General features: G+C 41.5%; 1 protein-coding gene across 4 annotated transcripts in view; it reads right to left on the bottom strand.

Moving 5' to 3' along the window:
- Positions 1-1,667: 1,667 nt before the first annotated feature.
- lrrc69 (leucine rich repeat containing 69) overlaps positions 1,668-24,439 on the bottom strand; it is a 97,733-nt gene continuing 74,961 nt past the window's right edge. For 2 of the 4 annotated variants that reach the window (XM_041189117.1, XM_041189114.1), the window contains 2 exons: positions 4,518-4,691; positions 1,668-2,943 (listed from right to left, as the gene is read on the bottom strand). In XM_041189117.1, the coding sequence (XP_041045051.1) occupies positions 2,833-2,943; positions 4,518-4,691 (285 nt within the window). In that variant the 3' untranslated portion in view covers positions 1,668-2,832. The remainder of the gene's footprint in view (positions 2,944-4,517; positions 4,692-24,439) is intronic. The other 2 variants (XM_041189115.1, XM_041189116.1) reach the window with 2 other exon arrangements.

Raw genomic sequence — 24,439 nt, 5'->3', positions numbered from 1 at the left:
GCAGCACCTGCTAAACAATCCTGAGTGTGTCAATAGCTACACTAACAAAAAAATTAAGATAATCAGTCAGCTTGTAATGTGACTCATTTATGCTTGCTACAAACAGCATATAATTACACACAGGGATCCATTATCTGCAAACAAAAGGACTATGTTCAAGCCTTGTGCCTTTTTTGAATTACCCGGGAGCTTGGGGGGCCTATAGTTTATTGTTGTTCTCTCCATGGTAATGCATCGGCCAATCACAGTCAACTTGACAATCAATCAGCACTGTTTTCTCCTGTAGTACAAATTGTTGTGATCATTTGAAATTTGACATTCTTGCGTTTGTCCTGATGAGTGCAAGCTGAAAAGTTTCAGAAATGTATCTCTCTTTTCAACAATATTCAAGTTCTGTACTAACAAGCAACTGTAAGACAGAAATGTCTCTTTGCGTACCACTTCTTTGGGTTTGTCGAAACTCCTCTCATGTGACTCTGACCACTGGTACTCAACATCTCTCATCATCTCTTGTAGGTTTGTTATGCGTTCTGACATGTGAGGTAAGAACGAACTCGTGTACAGGATCAAACCAATGAAACTTCTCAACTCTTTCTTGTCTATTGGAGCTTCCATCTCAGAGGCAGCTGTGACTTTTTGAGGACTTGGCTAGATCGCGTCAAGTGTGTATACTATTTCAAAGTACTGGCATTCTGTCACATTCACAATGCATTTTCCTGTGTTTTGCTTGATCCCAGCTTTCCTGCTTCTCTCCATGGCTTCATGTAGATGGTGGCCATGATCTTTTCCATCTACACCATAGGTCTGGATATCATCAACTATGCTAACTGCTCCTTTACATCCTCTTTATGCCTCATCTATTTTCTGCTAGAATACATCCTTGTTCACTTTAAGACCAAAAGGTGCAGGAATTTATACTGAACTAAGCCCATGTTGAATGTTGTCAACAGTAAAAATTCCTCATCAAGCTTCACATTCTAGCAGCCATTCTGGCATCAAACTTGCTGAAAACTTTTGCCTCTGCCAGTGCTGGTGTGATCTCTTCCAGTTTTGGAATGAGGTTGTGATTCTTCTTTATTGCTTAATTAAGACCTTTTGGATCCAGGCAAATTCTTAGACTTCTCTCTTATCAAGAAGTCATTTCTCCAATCTGTAGATCACCTTTTTTCTTCATCTCTTGGAGCTCTTTTCAAGCTTTGCTTTTAGTTCTGGTTTAGTGCAAATTTGGGACGATTCCGTCTATAGAGTTATTAGCAAATTAGAAACCCATGGGATTAAAGGGGCAGTGGCAGCACGGATATAAACTTGGCTAAGGGACAAGATATAAATAGATATAATATAAATATAAATTAATAAAGCACTGGTTAGGCCTGAACTGGAGTATTGTATCCGATTCTGGCCACCATCTATTAGGAAGGATGCCAATGATTTAGAAAGGATGGGGAGGAACTTGAAACACCAACTGTGTTTCTGTCCATGATGCTGCCTGATCTGCTGAGTATTTCAAGCATTTTCTGTTTTGATATAGGAACTAATTTGGGATACCTCTTTCAATTAACTGGCAGAGGCACAATAAGCTCAATGGTTGCTTTTTATGCTGTGCCATTCTATAGTTTGGCTGGATTGTGATTACAATTTTGTCTAATAAAATATAAACATACAAAAAGTACAGAAAAAGTATATTTAATTCATCAAGTCCACCTCATCCAGCTAAGTTCTATCATATACACCATTTTCCTTACCCACTAGTCATGTAATCTCCCTGGAAGATAAAGGCAAGATTTTTATTGATTCCTCTCTTCTTTAGATTCACATATAATTGAACTCTTACAACAAAGGCTTGCCACAGCTGGCCTGTTCTTAGGCATTTCGTAATCTCTTTCTTGTCAATGCCACTCTGAATAAGCTGAGGAATGTAGGAGACAACACAGTTGGATTCTCCCACTTAATATTCCCATTCTTGAGGAAAGTATCTAACTTCCACTTAGTGTTCCTTAGAGTAGCTTGTCTGAGATCAAAGGAGGGAAGAAAGAATAGATGTTGGATGAAAGCTTTCTCTGAATGAGGAAGATGTTACTTTCTTTCCCACAAAATTCCCCACATACTCTAGGAGCCCAATCCTGGAATACATAGGAGACTGGCCCGCTTTGTATAAATAAAGCACCTCAGGTGAGAACAGATAATGTCTGGTAAGCTTTAGCTGATAAGTCCAGATAACATTTTTTGGTAAAAATATGAGGAGAGCTGCAACTAACAGCCCTTAGATATCTGTAAACACAATGGCCTTTGATATTACCTGTGAGGTTATAGCACCATAAGAAGCACTGAACAACCCATTTTGTAAGTGTTTCAGAAGATGTCCAACATGACACGAATCACTCATTTATAAGCTATCCAAGTGGAATAAGTGTATGGCTGTCTTAGCCCCCATGTGTTTCTGCAATTCTGTGCTTCATTTCCAATTCATGAGGAGGCAAGCAAAAAGACAGAAAGCAATTTCCTGTTATAGGTATAACATAGCAGTTACTTTAAACAGGAGTTTAAGCACCAGCACGAAAATACAATATAAGGTCACAAAGGAGATTTTCATTCTCCCAAAAGGTGGATCACTAATTAATTAACATTAAAGCTGAAAAAAGACAATTTTGAAACAGACGCAATACGCATATTTTAGTGCTTGGGGATATTGAAAATAAGTAATCTGTGAATAACCTATACTTAATCATTGTGAACTCTTGGTATTTCATAAATTGCAACCTAAAATGTACGTTATTCGCAGTTCATTGCTATAAAATTGGTCTTCAGCTTATTAATGTTGCCAGGTTACACTGCTCATGGTACTGCTATCCCGTAGAATTGATGGCCTGATTCATTGAAACATTTGTATGAACACAGTAAGGCTCGGATGGGAACAATGTGAGCAGCACTGGTTATGCTAATTTTCTGAAAGATAAAAAAGAAAAGAATATAAATCACAAAACAATACTTAATTTCCAATTAAAAACATTTTTTACATTAGATTCAAAGAATAAATTAGTTGGCACTGAACATTTTCCCTTGAATTTATTAAACTACTTTTTATATGAACTAAAGTTTGTCAAATGATTTGCCACTCAGACCAAAGAAAAACCGACTCATGCCATCATGATATTAACCAATAGCATAGTTTAAAATTACTAAATTATTATACTGTTTCAATTTCTCATCCCCATGCGTATTTCCAAATATATTTTTAGTACTATCAATGAACTTAATATAAAAAGGATAACAATTGAGCAATGGCTGAGAGATCCATTGGCCCTGAATTTCTGCAAGCCATCCATTATGTTCTAAGTTCCAAGATACAGCTGCTGTTACCTTCAGTGCTGACCCCATCAACATATGCAGAAGCAGGAGGATAATACCCACATATATAATCCCTACAGTAATAGGGGCACATAATAATGCTCATGTTTTTATTGTTTCAATTTCCTTGAGAATTCCAGAAAAGGGTCCACTCTATCAAAAACATTGTTTAAATAGTCTCTCAGCTCCAATAATAAGAAGGCTGAAAATGCTATCAAAGATTTTTTTTAAGTCTGCAGAGATTTAAGTCTGCAAAGTTCATGACCTAGGCCTGTTCTCCAGTGTGGGCTCTACTTCAACTGGCTACCAAACTTGTCTTCATTCAGCATACTAGCCAGGAATCAGGTGGCTCTGGGCAAGGAAATTTATTTTATGAACCTGGAAATCCTAACCCCAGCCTATGCTCTCTTTGATATGGGGTCCACAATGGGGAGGGAGGTCACTTCACCAAAAGAGTGTATGAAAACTTCCGGAGAAAGCATGAAAGACTCAGAAGAAGCTTGCCAGTATGGAGAAATGCAAAGATTAGTTTGTTTGAATGTCAGTTAGGTAGTAATCAGAATCTGGGATGGGCAGAAGGCGATTGACAGGTGTGTAAACAGTGGCTGGCAGCGATTGCAACTTAATGCAAAAACAGGAGAAGCATAAAAACAAAAAACTGCGGATGCTGGAAATCCAAAACAAAAACAGAAGCATTCCTGCTGCTCCCAACTCCATAATAAGGTAAGCAAAAAAAAAAACAGCCACTTATTTCTTGGGAGGCAACCTCCAGTTGTAATTTAAGGACCACTGGATTTTCTACCAAGCATTTGAGAATATTGACTGTAGCATGTATGACACATGCTACAGTCAGTTGGTAACAGATTTTTAGTAGAGGCGTAAAGCAGGCACAAGGTTCCCTATTTGCATGTGCAAAGTGTCTGGACGCCTAATGCTGGAGGAGCCTTTTTCATTATGGCAGGTGATGTTGTTCCAGCGCTGAATGCGAACACATATCATCTGCAGCATTGAATGTTTAATTTCTTTCTCTTGGAATCTTTATAGGCTTCTTTTCTGTACTATTTTTAAAAAATCAAGTATGCCATCCAAATATCTGCTTCATGTCTATTTCTAAATGTGTGTGTATATATATATATATATATATATAAGTTATTTTAAACAAGACACTTCACCTGTGTTAGATCAACAAAGCTCACACATTCAAGCCAAATGCTCAGAAAGCTATTTTTACATACAGCGCATAAGCTTGCATGACCCAATATTTTTCTCGCTTCTGGATAATATTTAAGAGCTTTGTTGAATGAATCATCCTTCAGCTCATTCATGATATATCTTGCAGTAATTTCCTTCAAATCAGAAAGAGAATATAAAATTAGGTGAGCAACAGTGGAATCGTATTTGTTTTTTCACTCAAAAGACCTACATCAGAATCCAGCTCAGATTAATTAGATGAAATTCATTCTCAGACTGTGGTGACAATCTTAAATGAAATGATTTTGTATAGTACCCAGTTTCAATTACGATTGTATATAAATATAAATGCACATCACATATCTGCCCATAATTCACAACAGTTGTAAGTTGTTGGCTTTAATTAATGGCCACAATTGGGTGACTAGTGTGAGAAATGGAATTGCTACATTAAGAATAAAGCTCTCTGCTGTTTTCACCTAAATAGCACATTAGTAAATGCATTGCATGTGTTAATGCTGAGTTTTATGAAGTAGAAAGTTTACAGTAAAATCTACATTTATACTAAATTAGCTAATCATAGCTAGGGAAGCAGCCGAGGACTGAATGGCCTCACCACCTTTAGGCTAAGGAAGAGAGTAAAATCAACTGAATATCCATGCCCAATTGCTATCCAGTAATTCTCATAGTGAGACTTATCATATATTGATGTTAGAGTGGAAGGACCAGGCTTTGTGAGATGTTATAGAGTTAAGTAACCTATCAGTTAGGGTCGCTGATTCTCTTTGCATGTATTCCTTGAGATATCCAAAAAGGACTCCAAATGCCACTGCTGTCAAATATCTCTTTTAGCCCCCGATCTCAAATATTTTAATAAACAAAAATATTTTAAAAAATAAGAGACATTTTTTTTCTCCTGAGTTGCTTATCACAATGTCTTGAATTCCTGAGTTGACCTTATGATGGAAGGAAGGTCATTAATGAAGTAGCTGAAGATGATTTGACCTAGAACACTATCCTGAGGAACTCCTGCAGTGAGGTCCTGGAACTGAGAAGATTGACCTCCAACAACGACAACCATCTTCCTTTGTGCTAGGTATGACTCCAACCAACAGTTGGGTTAGCAACCTACTATCAACACTCACTATACTGACTCAAAAATAGCCACTCCATCTCAGCATCCACCAGAGGACCCCAGCATCACAGATGCCAGTCTTCAGCCAACATGACTCACTCCACATGATACCAAGAAACAGCTGAGGGCACTGGATACTGTAAAGCTATGGGCCCTGACAATATTCTGGCAATTGTACTGAAAACCTGTGCTCCCGAACTTGCTGTGCCCTTAGCCAAGCTACAACACTGGCATCTACCTGTCAGGCGGAAAAATGCCCAGATATGCCCTGTACGCAAAAAGCAGGACAAATCCAACCCGGCCAATTACCGTCCCATCAGTCTACTCTCCATCATCAGTAAAGTGATGAAAGGGATCATTGACAATGCTATCTAGTGGCACTTGCTTAGCAATAAACTGCTCACTGATGCTCAGTTTGGGTCCCACAAGGACCATTCAGCCCTGGACCTTATTACAGCCTTGGTTCAAACATGGACACAAGAGTTGATCTTCAGAGTGAGGTGAGAGTGACTACCCTTGACATCAAGGCAGCATTTGATTGAGTGTGGCGTCAAAGAACCCTAGCAAAATTGGAGTTAATGGGAATCGGGGGGAAAGTTTCTGTTGGTTGGAGTCATACCTAGCACAAAGGAAGGTAGCTGTGGTTGTTGGAAATCATTCTTCTCAGTTCCAAGACATCACTGCAGGAGTTCCTCAGGGTAGTGTCCTACGCCAAACTGCAGCTTCATCAATGACCGTCCTCCCATCATAATGGTCAGAAGTCGGGATGTTCGCTGATGGTTCTACAATGTTCAGCACTATTCGTAACTCTTCAAATGCTAAAGCAGCTCATTTTCAAATGCAGCAAGACCTGGACAACATGCAGGCTTGAGCTGACAAGAGGAAGTCACATTCAGACAACAACACAAGTGCCATGCAATTACCATCTCCAACAAGAGAGAAACTTGACATTCAATGGCATTACCATCGCTGAATCCCCCACTAGCAACATCCTGGGGGTTACCACTGACCAGAAATTGAACTGGACTAGCCATATAAATATTGTGGCTATAAGAGCAGGTCAGAGGTGAGTAATCCTGCAGCGAGTAACTTACCTCCTGACTCCTCAAAACCTGTCTACCACCTACAAGGCGCAAGCCAGGAGTGTGATGGAATACTCTCCACTTGCCTGGGTGAGTGCAGCTCCAACAGTACTCAAGAAGCTTGACACCATCCAGGACAAAGCAGCCTGCTTGACTGACACCCCATCCATTAACATTCGCTCCCTCAACCACCATTGCACAATGGCAGCATTGTGTACCATCTACAAGATGCACAACAGGATTTCACCAAAGCTCCTTAGACAGCACCTTCCAAATCCAGGACCACTATCATCTAGAAGGACAAGGCCAGCAGATACATGGGAACACTACCATACATGGAAGTGCCTCTCCAAGCCACACACCATCACTTCCTTCACTGTCACTGGGTCAAAATCCTGGAACTTCCTCCCTAACAGTACTAGGTGTACCTACACCAGCTAGACTGTAGAGATAAAAACAAAAAAACTGCGGATGCTGGAAATCCAAAACAAAAACAGAATTACCTGGAAAAACTCAGCAGGTCTGGCAGCATCGGCGGAGAAGAAAAGAGTTGACGTTTCGAGAAAAAAAAACCCCACTAGAGCTATACCTTGAGTGCCCTACCATCCATTCTTAATTAGCACATTCGTTTAGATAATATCACCAACTTTAACTTTAACACCTATGTGTTCTATTGTACTATTGTCGTTGACATCTTTTGATGATCTGCTTCTATCACTGCTTGTTTGTCCCTACAACCACACCCCCCCCACCTCTCTCTCTCTCTCTATCTCTCCGCCACCCCCACACACACACCTTAAACCAGCTTATATTTCAACTCTTTCTTGGACTCGAACTCAAGTTCTGTCGAAGGGTCATGAGGACTCGAAACGTCAACTCTTTTCTTCTCCACCGATGCTGCCAGACCTGCTGAGTTTTTCCAGGTAATTCTGTTTTTGTTTCAGCTAGACTGCAGTGGCTCAAGAAAGCAGCTCACCAGCACCTTTTCATGTGCAATTAGGGATGGACAATAAATGATGGCCTAGCAAGCAACTCCCACATCCCATGAATGAATAAAAACATTTAACTGAGGTACAGTACAGTAGCCTTGCAGATGGTGGACAGGCTTTGGAAGTCAGGAGCTGAGTTACTCACCGCAGGATTCCTAGCCTCTGCTGACCTGTTCTTGTCGCCATATATTTATATGGCTAGTCCAGTTCAACGGTAATCCCCAGGATGTTGATAGTGGGGGATTCAGCAATGATAATGCCATCGCATGTCAAGGAGCGGTGGTTAGATTCTCTCTTAATGGAGATGATAATTGCCTGGCATATGAATCAGGGTGTTTAGGTGAGCAGGGAGCAAACTGATTAAGAAAACACATATTGATGAGTCAGTGCAGAGCAAGATTTTTCTTGTATCCAAACCTTAAAATGCTTGAGAGAAGCATCAGAAAGTAAAGACAATATTCATCCTCTGACACCATTGGACCTTAGCTTGATATAAAAGACCAATAATGTGCTGAAAATAACAGTGAGTAAAAGGAAAATATAATGTTGTTTATGAGAAGCTTTATGCTGGAGTCATTTTGGAAATTTGGATAATATATGTTTTTGTTCTCTTTAAAATAGGGGGCTTTTACAGAGGATTTTTGTCTGGATGTAAGTTTAGAAAGTCACTAGGGGGAAAATGACTAGAATATATGTAGGAAAAGAAACAAGCATTTTTTCATTTTATTTAGAGGCATGAAGTTATTTGAATTATCTGCCTTATATCTTTCCCACATACTTGTCTATATATTTTTGTGTTATCAAATTAGATCTTAATTAACATGGCTCAGATATGGCTTCGACAACTTAAACTTGCATAGCCAAAATATCCATTTAGCATTCCTCTAAACCTGCAATGGGTTGAAAAGGTGAAATGTGGGTCAGGGCCTTGGGTGGGAACACACACTTTGTGAAACAAATGAATCAAATGATCTAGAATCACAGAATGGTTACAGTACAGAAGGAGGCCATTCTGCCTGTCATATTTGTGATGCACTCCGAAGGAGCAATTCTCCTAGTGCCACTCCCCCAACTTCGTCCCATAGCCCTGCACAAACTTTCTTTTCAGATAGTAATCCAATTCTCTCTTGAATGCCTTGATTGAACATGGCTCCACCATGCAATGCATTCCAGATCTGAATCACTTGCTGCATGAAAATGTTTTTCCTCATGCCATTATTGCTTCTTGCCAATTATCTTAAATCTATGCTCTCTTGTTCCTGATCCTTCCACCAATGGGGACAGTATTTCCCTATTCACCCTGTCAAAACCCCTCATGTTTTTTTGGATATTTTTATCAAATCTCCTCTCAACCTTCTCTTCTCCAAGCAAAACAGGCCCAACTTCTCCAATCTATCTGCTTAAATTAAGCCAGAAGCAAAATGCTGCAGATGCTGGAAATCTGAAATAAAAAACAGAAAATGCTTGAAATTCTCAGCAGGTCTGGCCATATCTATGCAGAGAGAAACAGAGTTAACCCATTTCAGGTTGATGACCTTTCCTCAGAACTGGTCCTGACAGCCAATTCTGATGAAAGATCACAAACTAGAAATGATAACACTGTTTTTCTCTCTCCGCAGATGCTTCAAGATCTGCTGAGTATTTCCCACATTTTCTGTTTTTAAATCAAATGACTCATTGAGCAATCTTCTGCACCATTGCCCTTTTTATTAGTGGCATCTTAACATGAAAATTTTCTAGATAAATTGAAAAGGTGGGAAGTATCCAATTTAGCAACTACAATATGAAAAGAAATTAGATATATACATCCTTCTTGGTAGCTTTAAGTTGGTGTAATTAGGTTCAAGCCCAATAATATCCGTGCAATCACAGTTGAATAATAAACATCACTATTTGTAGGCTAATGTACATAATTTATGTTAAAATTTGGCATGTTGTTAGTAAGTTTATGTAGCACAAAATAAGGAGCAAAAGAAGAGTGAAGCCACACATTAGGCAGAAAAAAATCATTTTAAATTCATGGGACATCTGTGGAAGCCAATAATAAAATAACAGATGCTGCACAAATTTCATTGGCAGCTGCCCACAATTACTAACATTTACTCTTGCCAGCTCACCAGTTGTACAGGAATTTTGCATTTAGGGCATACACTGGGATTTCAGCAATGAAGCCAGCTGATATAATGTTCTTTCACTCTCCTTATGTTTGTGTTTACTAACAACACCTGCACTCGATTCAAAAACAGCTGATAACACACATATTGTTGCCAGTTATTGGGCTACATGCTGCAGTAGAAAATACACATTTCACTTGTTCCAGCTCTGCTTTTGTTGGCTTATTCCAAATCCACAAAAGAAGACCTGGATGATCTTTGGCATTATTACAAGTTCCTGCATCTAATAAAATGCTGCAATTTGTATGCAGTTTAAACAAACATCAGAGGACGATGGCCATGAGACAGATTCCCATATTGACCCAACAGATATCCAGATGTGTAAACAATATGACAAGGAATGATGAGTATCAAGGCACGAGGGTTTAGAAATTCGAAGAGGTTCCACCCATTTACAGGATTAAATTGATTGCTAAAGCATCCATTATGGCAGGCTGCACTTGCACACACACTTTGAGCGGGAAGTGTACCACTCGCTATATTGGTATAGATAAAAGAGGTGCCCAGGACCATACCTGATTTGCAAATGCAAATAGAAGTCAACATTCAAGGGCAAGAACCCCCTCAACTTTCCCAAGAACAAGGAATTAATCATCCTCAGTTCCTGAACTGTAGTCCCCAGAATGAGGCTGTATGACTATTTTATCTAGTAAAACTGGTATGTCAGGATGTTAATAAAATTAGAAAATACACTGTCTTTCTTGATACTTGACTTAAGTTTCATCTGTGCAGTTGATATCTGCATCACTATCCAATTATAAATATTTGATGACATTCGGTGCATCTTGATTCCCTGAGTTCACTTGGAGAATACTATCATACATGGTCTCTGAATAACAGCCTTTGCAAGACACAATTGTGTGCTTTCCACTTGAAACACTGACAGGAAAGCTTCAGTTAATGTGTGATATTGCAGGCCTCAAGCACTGAGTTTATAGTGGATCAAATGTGTGTAAAATCTTTTGCCTCAAAAGAAGGTATTTAAATGTCAATTCAGTTAATGTAATATTTTCATGACAACAAACTGTGTAGTAAGCATGATGGGATCAAATTTTTGCTTGCAGTCTGTAGTGTATTTATAGTATGTAAACAGTAACTAATTCACCTCTCTGACAAACATTGGAACAAAATTCCATTCAGTATAGGGCAGAAATTTGCATTTTGAGTTGCACTGTATCAGGAGCAGTCACCCAACATCAATTTTGCCTCGATTGGCCAATTAGTGGTCAGAGGGTGTGCTCACCATCCAAATAAGAACATCTCCATCTTGAGAGTTATTACTAGAGCCAAATAAGTGTGGGGAGGGGGGCCTCAGAGTTTTCCTGGAGCACTGGCCTCCAATCTTACGCTGGGTGGCCACAGCCAGGTAGCCGCTGATGCTGCAGGGAGCCCACAGGCCAACTGGAAAATTCCAGTCAGCCTCTGATCCTTGATCTTAATTGGGCTGTTAATGTCCTTAACAAGATACCAGCCGCCCACAGAGGGTAGCTGTCTGCCCTGACCTGATCGGCCTTCCCCAAAATGCAACAGGGGTGGGATGTTGTCAGTAAACCAGAAGTCCAGCCAGTGATGCAAAATATAACACTGACCCACCTTCATTCTCACTCCCATATCAGTGTGAAAATTCTGCCTGCACACAATACCAATTCAATTTCAGCAACATGATTTGATCAAACTCATTAACCTTTCTCCTAACCATACATACACAAAAGTTACCTTGTACAGTTTTAAGAATGCAGTACAACTTTCACTGCCTAATTATAAACCAGGAGAATTTAAAAAATTTGCATAGATGTGGGATGTCCCAATGAAATATTTTTGAAGTGTAGTCACTATTGTAATGTAGGAGGCTGTGGCCAGATCAGCACAGCAAATTCCACAAACTGCAATGTGATAATGTGGTGTTGATCAGGAATAAATATTGACCAGGAAACCAGCAATAACTCCCCTGCTGTTCTTTGAAATAGTGCCATGCATCTTTAATTCCCACCTGAGAGGGTATACAGGACCTCAGTTTTACATCACTTCATGTCATCTCCAATAGTGCAGCACTCCCTCAGTATGGCACTGAATATCAACCTTGATTTTTGTGCTTAAGTCCTGGAATTGGGCTTGAACCCACAATCTTCTGATTCAGGTGAGAGAGTTAGCAACTGAGCCACAGCTGACATAATGTGCTTGAATATTCATCAATGTTCTTTGATACATTACCTCTTCGTAACACATAATAGTCTCTATTGCCCTGTATGTAATAGTTGCAATGCTTCAAGTGGTTTGTTTTGTGCATAGCCTAACATTTAAAAATGCACCAGCTACAATTTAGTTTTCTGTTAATAGTTTATTCCATTGTTTGATTATTGTTATACTTAATAAAATTTTGTTTGTGTAAAATGTTTTGCTGGCAAATATTCCTTACCAGTTGTGGTTAATGATGTAGTGTGTCTTCTACTCCACCCACCACTCAAGGTACTCTAGTTGTGAAGCTAAATTTGCCACAGAATCACCAATTGTTACAAATAAGTACTGTGTCATGTGAAATGGTGACAGCTGCATACTGTCCTATAGCTAGGCTGCATCAGCATTTGGAGTCATGCAATAGCAGTAGTGGTTACATGCAGTTTACATTTACATTTAAAATTAAAGATGTTGATGAGGTGAATCAGACTTACAAGTATATAATTCTAGCACAGCACAACACTCTATAAGCATAAAAGATATATATACACAAAATTAAGCTTGCCAGCTTTGGATCAGTGGTAGAACTCTTGCCTCAGATGTCAGAAGGTTGTGAGTTCAAGTCCCATTCCATAAACAGGAATCTAAATTTGATCCAAATTGAAATTTGAGTGCAGTATTGAAAGGTGCTGCATTTTGAACATGCCAGTTTACAGATTAAATGGCGAACCACCACTTGGGTGAAAGTGAAAGAACCAAGTGAGGAAGAGTCTTGGTAAACACTTAACCCTCAGTCAACTTCAAGAAAACAAACCTTCTTCTCATTTGCATTGCTGTTAGTGAGATCTTGCTATGCGCAAACTGACTTCAACAAAGCAGCTCAAAGTACTTCATTAGCTGTGAAGCACTTTGGAATGTCACTGCGTCGTGAAAGGCAATAGATAAATGCAAGTTATTTCTTTTGTTACTAAACTGCATTGGCTGTACATAACATTGTAGTACAATGTCAAAACTAAGTACTTTGTTTTATGTATTCATTAAAGGAAATTAACAATCCATTAATCACCTTGGAGGCATATGGACAAGAAAGTACAAAGACAGAACTTAAAACAAAATGTTAAGCAGGTATTGCGACTGATACCAATATTACATTCTTGTACTGTTAGCCCTTCATTGTTGTCTGGTTAAGCAATCAGTCTCACATGACTAGCCAAAATTCAATATAATTTAATCGACAGTTAATTTTCAACATCTGCATAATTGCAACATTAAAACTGCACCAATTAAAAAAAAGACTTCTCCATAATGCACTCTCACAATGACTACGAATATAATGGTATTATGATAGACTAATGTGAGATTTGTAAATATCTACTTTCTATTTAATATTGAAAATATTACCAATGGCACTGTCAATCAGTAATCTCTTACCATGGTTGAAATGCAAATTTATTTCTTTCACTTTATAAATCATTATCACTTAAAAGTTTTAGCAAAGAACTGTTTAAAAATAGGTCAAAGATACCAAGCCAGAGTTGCTGGTGAATTGCTGAGTGAACGATATCCAGACATCAGTGTTTGCTATGCTTACGGGGTGTCAGAAATGATTTCCAATTGTTACCATGCCTTACAATAGTAGAGATCAAGTCTCTGGTAAGTGTCTGATTTGCCTTTGATGTATCCTTACATGTGATATACATAGACTCAAGAATAAAACCTTACACATACTTGACCACCAGAATAGAGCATCAACTGCTGTAAAGATTCAAATTCAGGCAGTAATTGAGCAATGAAAGAAAACGACCTATTATGGCAACAGCATTATTGAGGTAATCAGAGGTGTAATACACCTTTAATAGATTGTGCACAGATTGACCACGAGACTGTAAGACCCAACAGCTGCATAGCGTGGGCTATCATGTAAATGTTAGTCTAGAGTAGGGTCTGGCTGGAGAAGCACACATCATGTTCGTGCTCTGTTGTTTTTGTAAATAAATAGTATGTGCTTCATTTCACATTGGTCTCTGCGTCTACAGCATATTGTAATCAGCTCACCTGCCGACAGATAAGCGTGCAACTAGTTCATGAGCAAAGCTACCCTTGGTTAAAACATAACAACTGGCAACAAGGCAAAACAACACCAGTCGATGACACCAAGGAAAGCTCAACTGTACTGAAGTAGCCATGTCTGCAGGCTGACTGTAGGTACAATACACTGTAAACCCTTACTGTAGTCATCGAAGCCATCGCCCTTCAATATGTCACAATTTGGCCGCGTCGAACTGTTCGATCAGACCACTGATGACATTATATTGAATGTCTTCCATTTTTCTTTTTGGCCAATGACATATCGGGAGAGGAGAAGAGGCAGGCGATCCTCTTGTCGACATGTGGTAGTGAAACGTACAGCCTAATTCGTAGTCTATCGGCACCCAACGCCCCAGGTTCCAAAAGCTTTGATGAGTTGGTGAACCTAGTGAAAAGGCCGTTTCCAACTGAAACTCTCGGTAACAACAGTGTTTTAAATTCAATTCAAGGCGTCGCGCCCCTGGAGAGACAGTCACTATGTAGCAGCCTTAAAACAACTAACAAAGCATTGTGAGTTCAAGACATCAATTAATGACATGTTAAGAGACTGATTAGTGTATGGGATTAACGAAGGCTCCATTCAAAAAAGGTTGCTGTCTGAGATAAATTTGGATTTCAGTGAAGCCCTGGAGTTGGCGCTCGCAATGGAAAGCGCTATCAGGGACTCAGAAAAAATCACGGGAGCACAAAATGATGCCACTTTTCACATCAGGAAGGAGGCACTGGCTAGAAATTGCACGGAAGCACAGGGCTCTGTGGAAAGGTGGGAAATAGCCGCCATTAACAGACCAGCAAAGAGCAATGGCTTAACGGATAAAAACCACATTCATAATAGCAGAATTAAAACCAGACAGCCTACAAATGAACAACAATTTAAAAGAATCGAGTGCTTTTACTACCATTGCAATGGGCACATCATGCGGTATTGTAAAGAAAGATTGAGGCCAAAGTTCAAACAAAAAGGCAGAAGTCATGAAATTTATATAATGGAGCAGCCAGAAGAAACAGTCAGAAATTTGCTCCCTGTACAATTTAAAAATGGGTAAAACAGAGCCAATCTACGTGACAGTAGGAGTCAACAGAAAACTCCTTCGAATGGAGGTGGATACAGGCACATCCAAGGCAGTCATAGGAGAATACATGTTTAAGCATCTGAGTGGAGGAGGCTACTCACTAAAAGTGGAAATCTCAGATGCCAGACTAAAGGCATGTAATGGCGAAAACATACAAGTGAAAGGTATATGCAAGGTTCCAATACAAGATGGAGGCCAGGCTGCTAACCAACCCCTGATACTGGTAACCGAGGGGGGTTTCCAACTTTACTTGCTCGGAACTGGCTTAAGGAAATAAAATTGGAGTGGACCGAGATTTTCCAACTCAGAATGAAAGACCAACAAGAATTATTACAGAAATATGCCCCTGTGTTCAGGGAAGAGCTCCGACAGATTCAGGGGTTGCAAGCCAATGCCAACACCCCCGCCCCAACCCCCTCGCCCCGATATTTGAAGGTGAGACCAGTCCACTATGCTTTACGAGAAAAGGTGGATATTGAATTGACAGGCTGGAAAGGTTGGGAGTTTTAAAACCTGTACAAGTTTCCGAATGGACAGTGCCCGTAGTTCCAGTTGTAAAGCCTGACCAGAGTGTGTGGATATGCAGGGACTACAAGATGACCGTTAACAAAGTACCAGACTTAATAGGCACTCTATACCAAAAATTGATGAATTGCACTCCAAGCTGGCAGAGAGAGCTGCATATACAAAACTTGACGTGAGCCATGCTTATCAGCAAGTTGAGCTAGAAAAGGCCTCTTGGGGTTTTGTGACTATCAACATGCATAGGGGGTTAAACCAGTACACCAGGTTACCCTTCGGAGTCTCATTGGCTTGTGCCATTTTCCAACGGACTATGGAAAATTTGCTCCAAGGTCTACCCTATGTGGTGGTTTATCTCGAGGATGTCCGAGTAATAGGACTAACTGATGAAGAACACCTGGCTAATTAGGAAGAGATATTGAAACGTTTCTCACAAGCTGGAGTACGCTTGAAAAAGGAAATATGTATCTTCCAAGCAAAAGAAGTGATTTACATGGTTCATAGGGGCAACTCGCAGGGACATCACCCAGTAGAAGACAAGATGAGAGCTATTCATGAGGCGCCAGCCCTGCAAAATGCCACAGAACTCAAGTCCTTCTTGGGAATGGTTAAATACTATGGTCGTTTTCTCCCAAATGTGTCGACAGTACTGGCTCCATTATACAGGTTACTCAAGAAAAACTACAGATAGACTTGGCAAGTCCCACAACAACAGGCTTTTACGGCAGTAAAGCAGTTACTACGTTCATCGGCCCTGTTGGTACATTTCAACCCAAAGAAACAATTCATTTTAACATGTGATGCATCCCCTTACGGAGTTGGGGCAGTACGTTCCCATCGGATGACAGATGGCTCTGAACGGCCCATAGGCCATGTTTCATGAACACTCAATGAGGTAGGACCAAGATACTCACAAATAGAAAAAGGCGGCTTATTCATCGTATTTGGCCTTATGAAATTCCACCAATACATCCATAGTAACCACTTCACCGTAGTATCCAACCACAGCCACTATTAGGCTTGTTTGGGGAAGATAAGGCAATACACCCAATTGCCTCGGCACATATCGAAAATTGGCGCTGATTCTAGCTGCTTACAAATATACTTTTATCCACCGGCTGGGGAGCCAGATTGCCAGTGCCGACACACTGAGCCGATTACCCCTGAAGGACAGCAATGTGAATGTCCCCATCCTTCAAGAATATGTCTTGTTAATAAATTTTCTGGATTCATCACTAGTTAGTGCCAAAGATGGACCAACTGCGATCTAGTTTTGTCTCACATCAGTGAACAAGTCTTGCAGGGCTGGTCTAACGAACAAAAGTCAGATGAAATGAAGCCCTATTTTAACAGGAAACACGAGCTCACCTGCCAGGATGGCATATTACTGTGGGGAATAAGAATCATTGTACCTCCCAGAGGAAGACAACCATTATTGATAGAATTGCATAGCTCTCACCCCAGAATTTCCAGAATGAAAATGTGGCATGCAGCCACTTATGGTGGCCAAGGGCCGACACTGAAATTGAAAATATGGTCAACAGCTGCATGCAGTGCCAACAGGTGCAGAAATTGCCTCCTTTTGCTCCATCGCATCCTTGGGAATGGCCAGGAAGGTCCATGGGTCTATCTCCATGTTGACTACATGGGATCTTTTTTGGGCACAATATTCCTCTTACTTATCAAATCCCACTCCAAATGGATGGATGTATACGAGATGCAATCACCCTCATCTGCTGCTACCATAGACAGGTTGCATCAAAGTTTTGCAATACACGGTTTACCAGCAGTAATAGTGTCTAACAATGGAATGGCATTCACTAGCGGGGAGTTCCAAAGATTTACAATTCTCAACAGCATAACACATGTCAAGACCTTGCCATACCACCCCTACATCCAATGGGTTGGCCGAGAGGGAAGTCCAGACCTTCAAGGCCGGAATGAAAAAACTAGAGGAGGACTGTAAAGCATCAAAGTTATCACATTTCCTGCTCAGCTACAGAATCAAGCCAACACAACCACCAGTATTGCCCCTTCAGAGTTATTAATGAAGAGACATCTCAGGACATGGTTAAGTCTCAGAAGGCCAAATTTAGGGGGGAGAGTAGAGAGAAGTCAGGAGCTCGTGAAAGAAACTTCACTATAAGGGAAGCTGTTTTCACAAAGAACTTTGGAGACGGGCCCAAATGGCTATCAGGTGAAGTCAATACAGTGACAGGACCCCTGTCCTACCATATATTGGTTGCAGGTCAATAATCAGGATAATCAGAAAATCAGGAGACAAATAGATCACCTCAGAAAACAGGAAACAGATCCACAAGAAAAGGTGTGCCAAGCATTTCCGTTGGAGTCTACAGCTCAGGTAGAAGGAACTCTTCTTGCTTTTGAAGTATCTGCAGAACCTGTTGAGCTTGAGAGAGTTGAAGAGGCAAACTTGCCACTTCCTATGGGGGAGCCCAGTGGACAGATAACTCTTGAGAGTGAAGCCTCAGATAAAACAACCAAAGTTGTAGAACGCCAACGGTTGACACGTTTGAAAAAACCTCCTGTGAGACTAAATTTGTAAATAGTTCATTTTTATAAATAGTTAATATATTGTAAAATGTACTTTCAAGTAAACAGGGAGGGATGTGGTAATCTGACGTGTAATACACCTTTAAGAGACTGTGAGCAGATTGGCCATGTGACTATTAGGCCCAATAGTTGTGGTGTTACACAGCTATTGGGCCTTATAGTCACATGGCCAATCTGCTAGGGCTACCATGTAATGTTAGTCTAGGGTCTGGCTGGAGAAGCACACATCATGTTCGTGCTCTGTTGTTTGTGCAAATAAATAGTATGTGCTTCATTTCATATTGGTCTCTGTGTCTGCAGCATATTGTAATTGACTCACCTGCTGACAGATAAGTGTAAAACTGGTTCGCGAGCAAAGCGACCCAAAGTTAAAACATAACAATTATATTGAGTCCTTCTCTGACCTAAATATATTGGAGCAAAATTCAGATCACAAAGTCAAATGCCCTTCTGGGGCTGTGTGGTGTGTTGCAAGCCAGGTCTGGCATGGCCTGAGAAGGATACTTGTGAGGTTATCTGCTATTGTCCAACGGAAGCTGTAATATCCAGACGCCATATTGCCCTACCGACTGATGTAATGCCCATTTTCCAAATTTGAGGACCATGCAGGTTCATTCAGCAACTTCACTTGTCACTCACCAAAGAACTAGGACTCGATTTTGGTTCAGGAGGCGGCTGCTCTGAGGACTCGTATGTGTGGGCTCTAGGCATAGTACATAGTTACTGGACAGACTATAGTGTTATGATCCCAGCTGATGTTAAGACTGGACAAGTCAGATCCCAGTGTGGAACATGGCTTGATAGACCTTAACTTTTATTTCTTGTTTAGAAACTTTGAGAGTGGCTACTGAACAGAGTCAGATGAACTCTTAACAAAACAATAAAACATTTATTCACCAAAAAAAAGAACCATGTTACACTGCCCTTTCACCCACAAGAATACCTTTACAGGCTTATGCAAGTTCATAAGGATAACACAAGTTTAAAAAATCAATCTTATACACTAATGTTCACAGTAAGTATACAGTCCATGTAAATCAATAGGTGCCCAGTGGCTGGACAGCCACACTCTGAAACCAAGTGACGGAGGCCACACAAAGCAGATCGTTATGTATTTCTTATCAAATCCCCCCAGACACTTGTTGCATCATGAGCCAACCAGTCTCACTGAATTCCGTCTTTCACATGATGACTTCCAATCTCCATGCTCCAAGAACTCACCTTGCAATTTTCTCCCAAGCTATGCTTTCACTTGGACATCTTAAACAAGAATCCACCTCCAGGGTTTCAACATCTCCTTCTGATTTTCCTCTCCCCTGGTCCTCATGTTCAGTCAAACTTCGCCTTCCACGAACTCTCAGATACTTAGCCATGTTCACCACTGCTTCACAGGCCCATAGTAATGAGTCATCCACTTTTGGCTGTCTCCTTGGATCTTCTGGCTTCTCGCAAGCTAGCTTTACCTTGATTCTGCTCCCCACAGCTTTCTCTTTTTAATTCGGAGCCTTGTCCTCTACTGCTTACTTTAACTTCATTGAACAGGACTGGTTCAGTCTTCTGTTCTTTTCTCTTGACTTCAATGTCGTCCTAGGACCATCTTCTACCCAATTCCCTGGTTTTTAGGACTTTCTTCTTTTCTTTGTGACCTGTTCCCTGTAGCTTCCTACTAGCTGAAATCAAACTACATTTCTCTGTGGGCAACAGCACAGTTTTTCCTACTTTGTTCGTCTCATAAAACTTCTTCATAGACCTCATCAAACTTCTCATAAAACGTCATTAGAATTTTTTAAAAATTCAATCATGGGATGTGGGTGTCACTGGCTGGGCCAGCATTTATTGTCCATCCCTAATTGCCCTTGGTCAGAAGGCATTTTTAAGTCAATCACAATGCTATGAGTCTGGAGTCACATGTCGGCCAGGCCAGGTGAGGATAGCAGATTTCCCCTAAAGAACATTAGTGAACCAGATGGATTTTTACGACAATCAACAATGGTTTCATGGTGATCATTAGACTTTAAATTCCAGATATTTGAACCAGAGTGTCCAGAACATTACAAAGAACAAAGAAAAGTACAGCACAGGAACAGGCCCTTCGGCCCTCCAAGCCTGCGCCAATCATATTGCCCGTCAACTAAAACATTTTGCACTTCCGGGGTCCATATCCCTCTATTCCTATCATATTCATGTATTTGTCAAGCTGCCTCTTAAACACCACTATCGTACCTGCTTCCACCACCTCCTCTGGCAGCGAATTCCAGACACCCACTACCCTCTGTGTAAAAAACTTGCCCCACACATCTCCTCTATAGTTTTCTCCTCTCACCTTAAATCTATGTCCCCTAGTAATTGACTCTTCCACCCTGGGAAAAAACTTCTGACTATCTACTCTGTCCATGCTACTCATAATTTTGTAAACTTCTATCAAGTCACCCTCAATCTCCGTCGCTCTAGTGAGAACAATCTGAATTTCTCCAACCTCTCCTCATAGCTAATAACCTCCAAACCAGGCAACATCCTGGTAAACCTCCTCTGCACCCTCTCCAATTCCTCCATATCCTCTGGTAATGTGGCGACAAGAATTGCACGCAATATTCCAAGTGTGGCCTAACCAAGGTTCTATACAGCTGCAGCATGACTTCTCAGCTTTTATACTCAATACCCCCGCCAATGAAGTCAAGCAGGCCATGTGCCTTCCTGACTACCTTATCCACCTTTCAGTGACCTGTGGACCTGTACACCCAGATCCCTCAGCCCGTCAATGCACTTAAGAGTTCTGCCATTTACTGTATAATTCCTGCCTGTATTAGACCTTCCAAAATGCATTACCTCGCATTGATCTGGATTAAACTCCATCTGCCATTTCTCCGCCCAAGCCTCCAACCGATCTATACCCCATTGTATCCTTTGACAATCCTCTTCATTATTGGCAACTCCTCCAACTTTAGTGTCGTCTGCAGACTTACCAATTAGCCCAGTTACATTTTCCTCCAAATCATTTATGTATACTACAAACGGCAAAGGTCCCAGCACTGATCCGTGCGGAACTCCACTAGTCACAGCTCTCTATTCAGAAAAGCACACTTCCACTGCTACTCTCTGTCTTCTATGACCAAGCCAATTCTGTATCCAACTTGCCAGCTCACCTCTGATCCCGTGCGACTTTACTTTCTGTACCAGTCTGCCATGAGGGCCTTGTCAAAGGCCTTACTGAAATCCATGTATATAACATCCACTGCCCTTCCATCGTTGATCATCTTTGTCACTTCCTCGAAAAACTCGACCAAGTTAGTGAGACACGACCTCCCCTTCACAAAACCATGCTGCCTCTCACTAATATGCCCGTTTGCTTCCAAATGATAGTAAATCCTGTCACGAAGAATCTTCTCCAATAATTTCCTACCACTGTCGTAAGGCCGACCGGCCTGTCATTTTCTGGATTATCCCTGCTACCCTTCTTAAACAATGGAACAATGTTGGCCATTCTCCAGTCCTCTGGGACCTCACCCGTAGCCAGTGAGGATACAAAGATTTCTGTCAAGGCCCCAGCAGTCTCCTCCCTTGCCTCCCTCAGTACTCTGGGGTAGATCCTATTTGGCCCTGGGGACTTATCCACCTTAATATTCTTCAAGACGCCTAACACTTCCTCTTTTTTGATCTCAGCATGATCCAGGCTATCTACACACTCTTCCCTAGATAAATCGACTGCTAAGTCTTTCTCTTTGGTGAATACTGATGAGAAGTATTCCTATTAGTATCTCTCCCATTTCTTCTGGCTCTACACACAGATTCCCACTTCTGTCCCTGAGTGGGCCCACCCTTTCCCTGGCTACCCTCTTGCTTTTTACATTTGTATAAAAGGCGTGGGTCTCTAGATAACCAGTCCAGAGACAATGGCTGTTAGGAACTAGAGATAGTTTTATGTAAGTTACATGTGTATATGTGTATGTTAGGAATAAGCTATAGCTTTAAGTTTAAGTTTAATTTATTTTTTATTTGTGAATTAAAAGCGTAGAACCTGGGTCTACTATGCCAACACTTCCCCCACAGGTATACAAACAAGGCTTCCATCTTTCTGACTCCATCTCAGAGAGAAAACTCTAAATGAAACTAGACCCAAGTTCTACCCTTTTAATTCACAAATAAAAAATAAATTAAACTTAAACTTAAAGCTATAGTTTATTCCTAACATACACATATAACTTACACAAAACTATCTCTAGTTCCTAACAGTAGTCATATTCTGGTACTTTCCTAATGCTTGTTTATTAGTATGACATCAAAACAAGTTACAGGGTGGGCATATTGTTCCTGAGCATATTGTTTGAACCTCTTTCCCAAGTGTCTAGCACATAACTGACTGATGTCAGTGATACATCATCATGTACATCATACATTAGCATATCCTATCTCTGAACCAAGTATACTATCCAATTTTCAACAACAATATGAAACTATGGGTGGAATTGTCCGTGCCCACATGACTACATGCCAACGTTTTTCACAACAGCATATAAAAGGCGTGTAGTTGGCGGGCTGCATTTTGAGGGGACCTTGGAGGTGAGTACACGTTAACGTTGTGGAGCGTTCGCCTGTTGGACTTGAGGTGCGTTGGGGGGGCTGCAAGGGCTGCCCTGTGGTTAAGGTGCATTGGGGTGAGAGGCAAAGGCTACCCTGTGGTTGAGATGCGTTGAGGGGGGTGGGGGGGGCAAGGGCTGCCCTGTCGTTGAAGCGACTTGGGGGCAGGCAAGGGAAGCAGCCACGCATTACGGAAACCTTGTACAAAGTGACCATTCCTGTGCAGCTGAGGCAGTTTGGGTGCAACTACATTGATATGAATGGAGTCATGCCTTTAGCTTCTCTGCCCACTCAAGCAACGCAAAGGCATCAAAGTGCCACCAAGTGCTCCAGAGCTTTTCACCCCTCGCACACAGCCTGCGAACTAATGAACATTTTAGTGGACTGCAGAACAGTTGGATGACTGGGCACATTGTACAATCTCCTTGCTAAAGCTGACCATGGAGCAGTCACTGGTGGAGGCACTCACAGCCCCTTGCAATGTCATCATCCTGGTGTGGACCCATCTTCCCCATGGTTCAAGCTAACAGCGCAACCTTGCAGTGTGGGTTAGGAGAATGTCTGTGTCTGAGCTGAGAGCACAGCATGCAGTTCAATGAGCAAAGCTGACGCCAATCAATCAAGTGGAATGAGGTGGATGTGGGTGGGGTTTCAGGCAGCAATGCAGCGCACTAATCTCTGCCCATCCAACTGGTCGCCAGCACTCTCCAGGATGCATTAAGGGGCCTTCAGACTTTACCAAGAAAGATTTTTTACTACACTCATGCTAACCAACACATCTCTCTCCTTCATCCTGCAGAAGGAGTGCATCAGGATCACAGAGCCTGATAACCTAGCTGTATGCCTCGAGGCTTACAGAGAGCGAAGACGACTGGGAAGAGAGCAACTGAGGCATCTGGCTGTGCTGAGGGAGGAGCAGCACGCTGAATAAGAAAGGGTGGCTGGGGCTCCTGCACATTCCGCCAAAGAGCCACAGCAAGCCGTTGCTGGTTGGCGCCTAGCTAGACCCCAGGGTCTACAGATGCCTTTTAATCCTGCAGATGACCGAGAACCAGGGTCACCAAAAGCTGTGCATGTCTCAGGACTTGGTTGGTCACATATGCCAACTACTGCAGGATTTGGCACCATAGGGACATGAAGAGCATCCATTGCCAATGGCCATGAAAGTGACTGCAGTGCTCAATTTCTACGCCAATGGCTCCTTTCAGGGCTCCACAGGTGACCCTTGTGGGATATTTGCAAGCCTCCACCCACAAGTGCTTCCATGAGGTCATGGATGCCATCTTCACGAGGGCACACGCTTTGTGCTTTTCGCCCGGGACCAGGACAGCCAGGTTGCAAGAGCGATTGGATTTGCCAGATCTTGGGTTTTCCACAGGGATGCAGGATGCCATCGACTGCACTCACGCTCAGATCTCCATCGCAACACATGGTCAGCTATGTCAACTGCAAGGTATTCCAATCGCTGAATGCGCAGCTGGTGTGTAACCACCACAAACACATCCTGCAGGACTAC

This window comes from Carcharodon carcharias, chromosome 6 (genome assembly GCF_017639515.1).
Source record: "Carcharodon carcharias isolate sCarCar2 chromosome 6, sCarCar2.pri, whole genome shotgun sequence".
NCBI lineage: Eukaryota > Metazoa > Chordata > Chondrichthyes > Lamniformes > Lamnidae > Carcharodon > Carcharodon carcharias.
The sequence above is the reverse complement of the archived record's forward strand: the minus strand, read 5'-3'. Positions and strand labels throughout refer to the sequence as shown.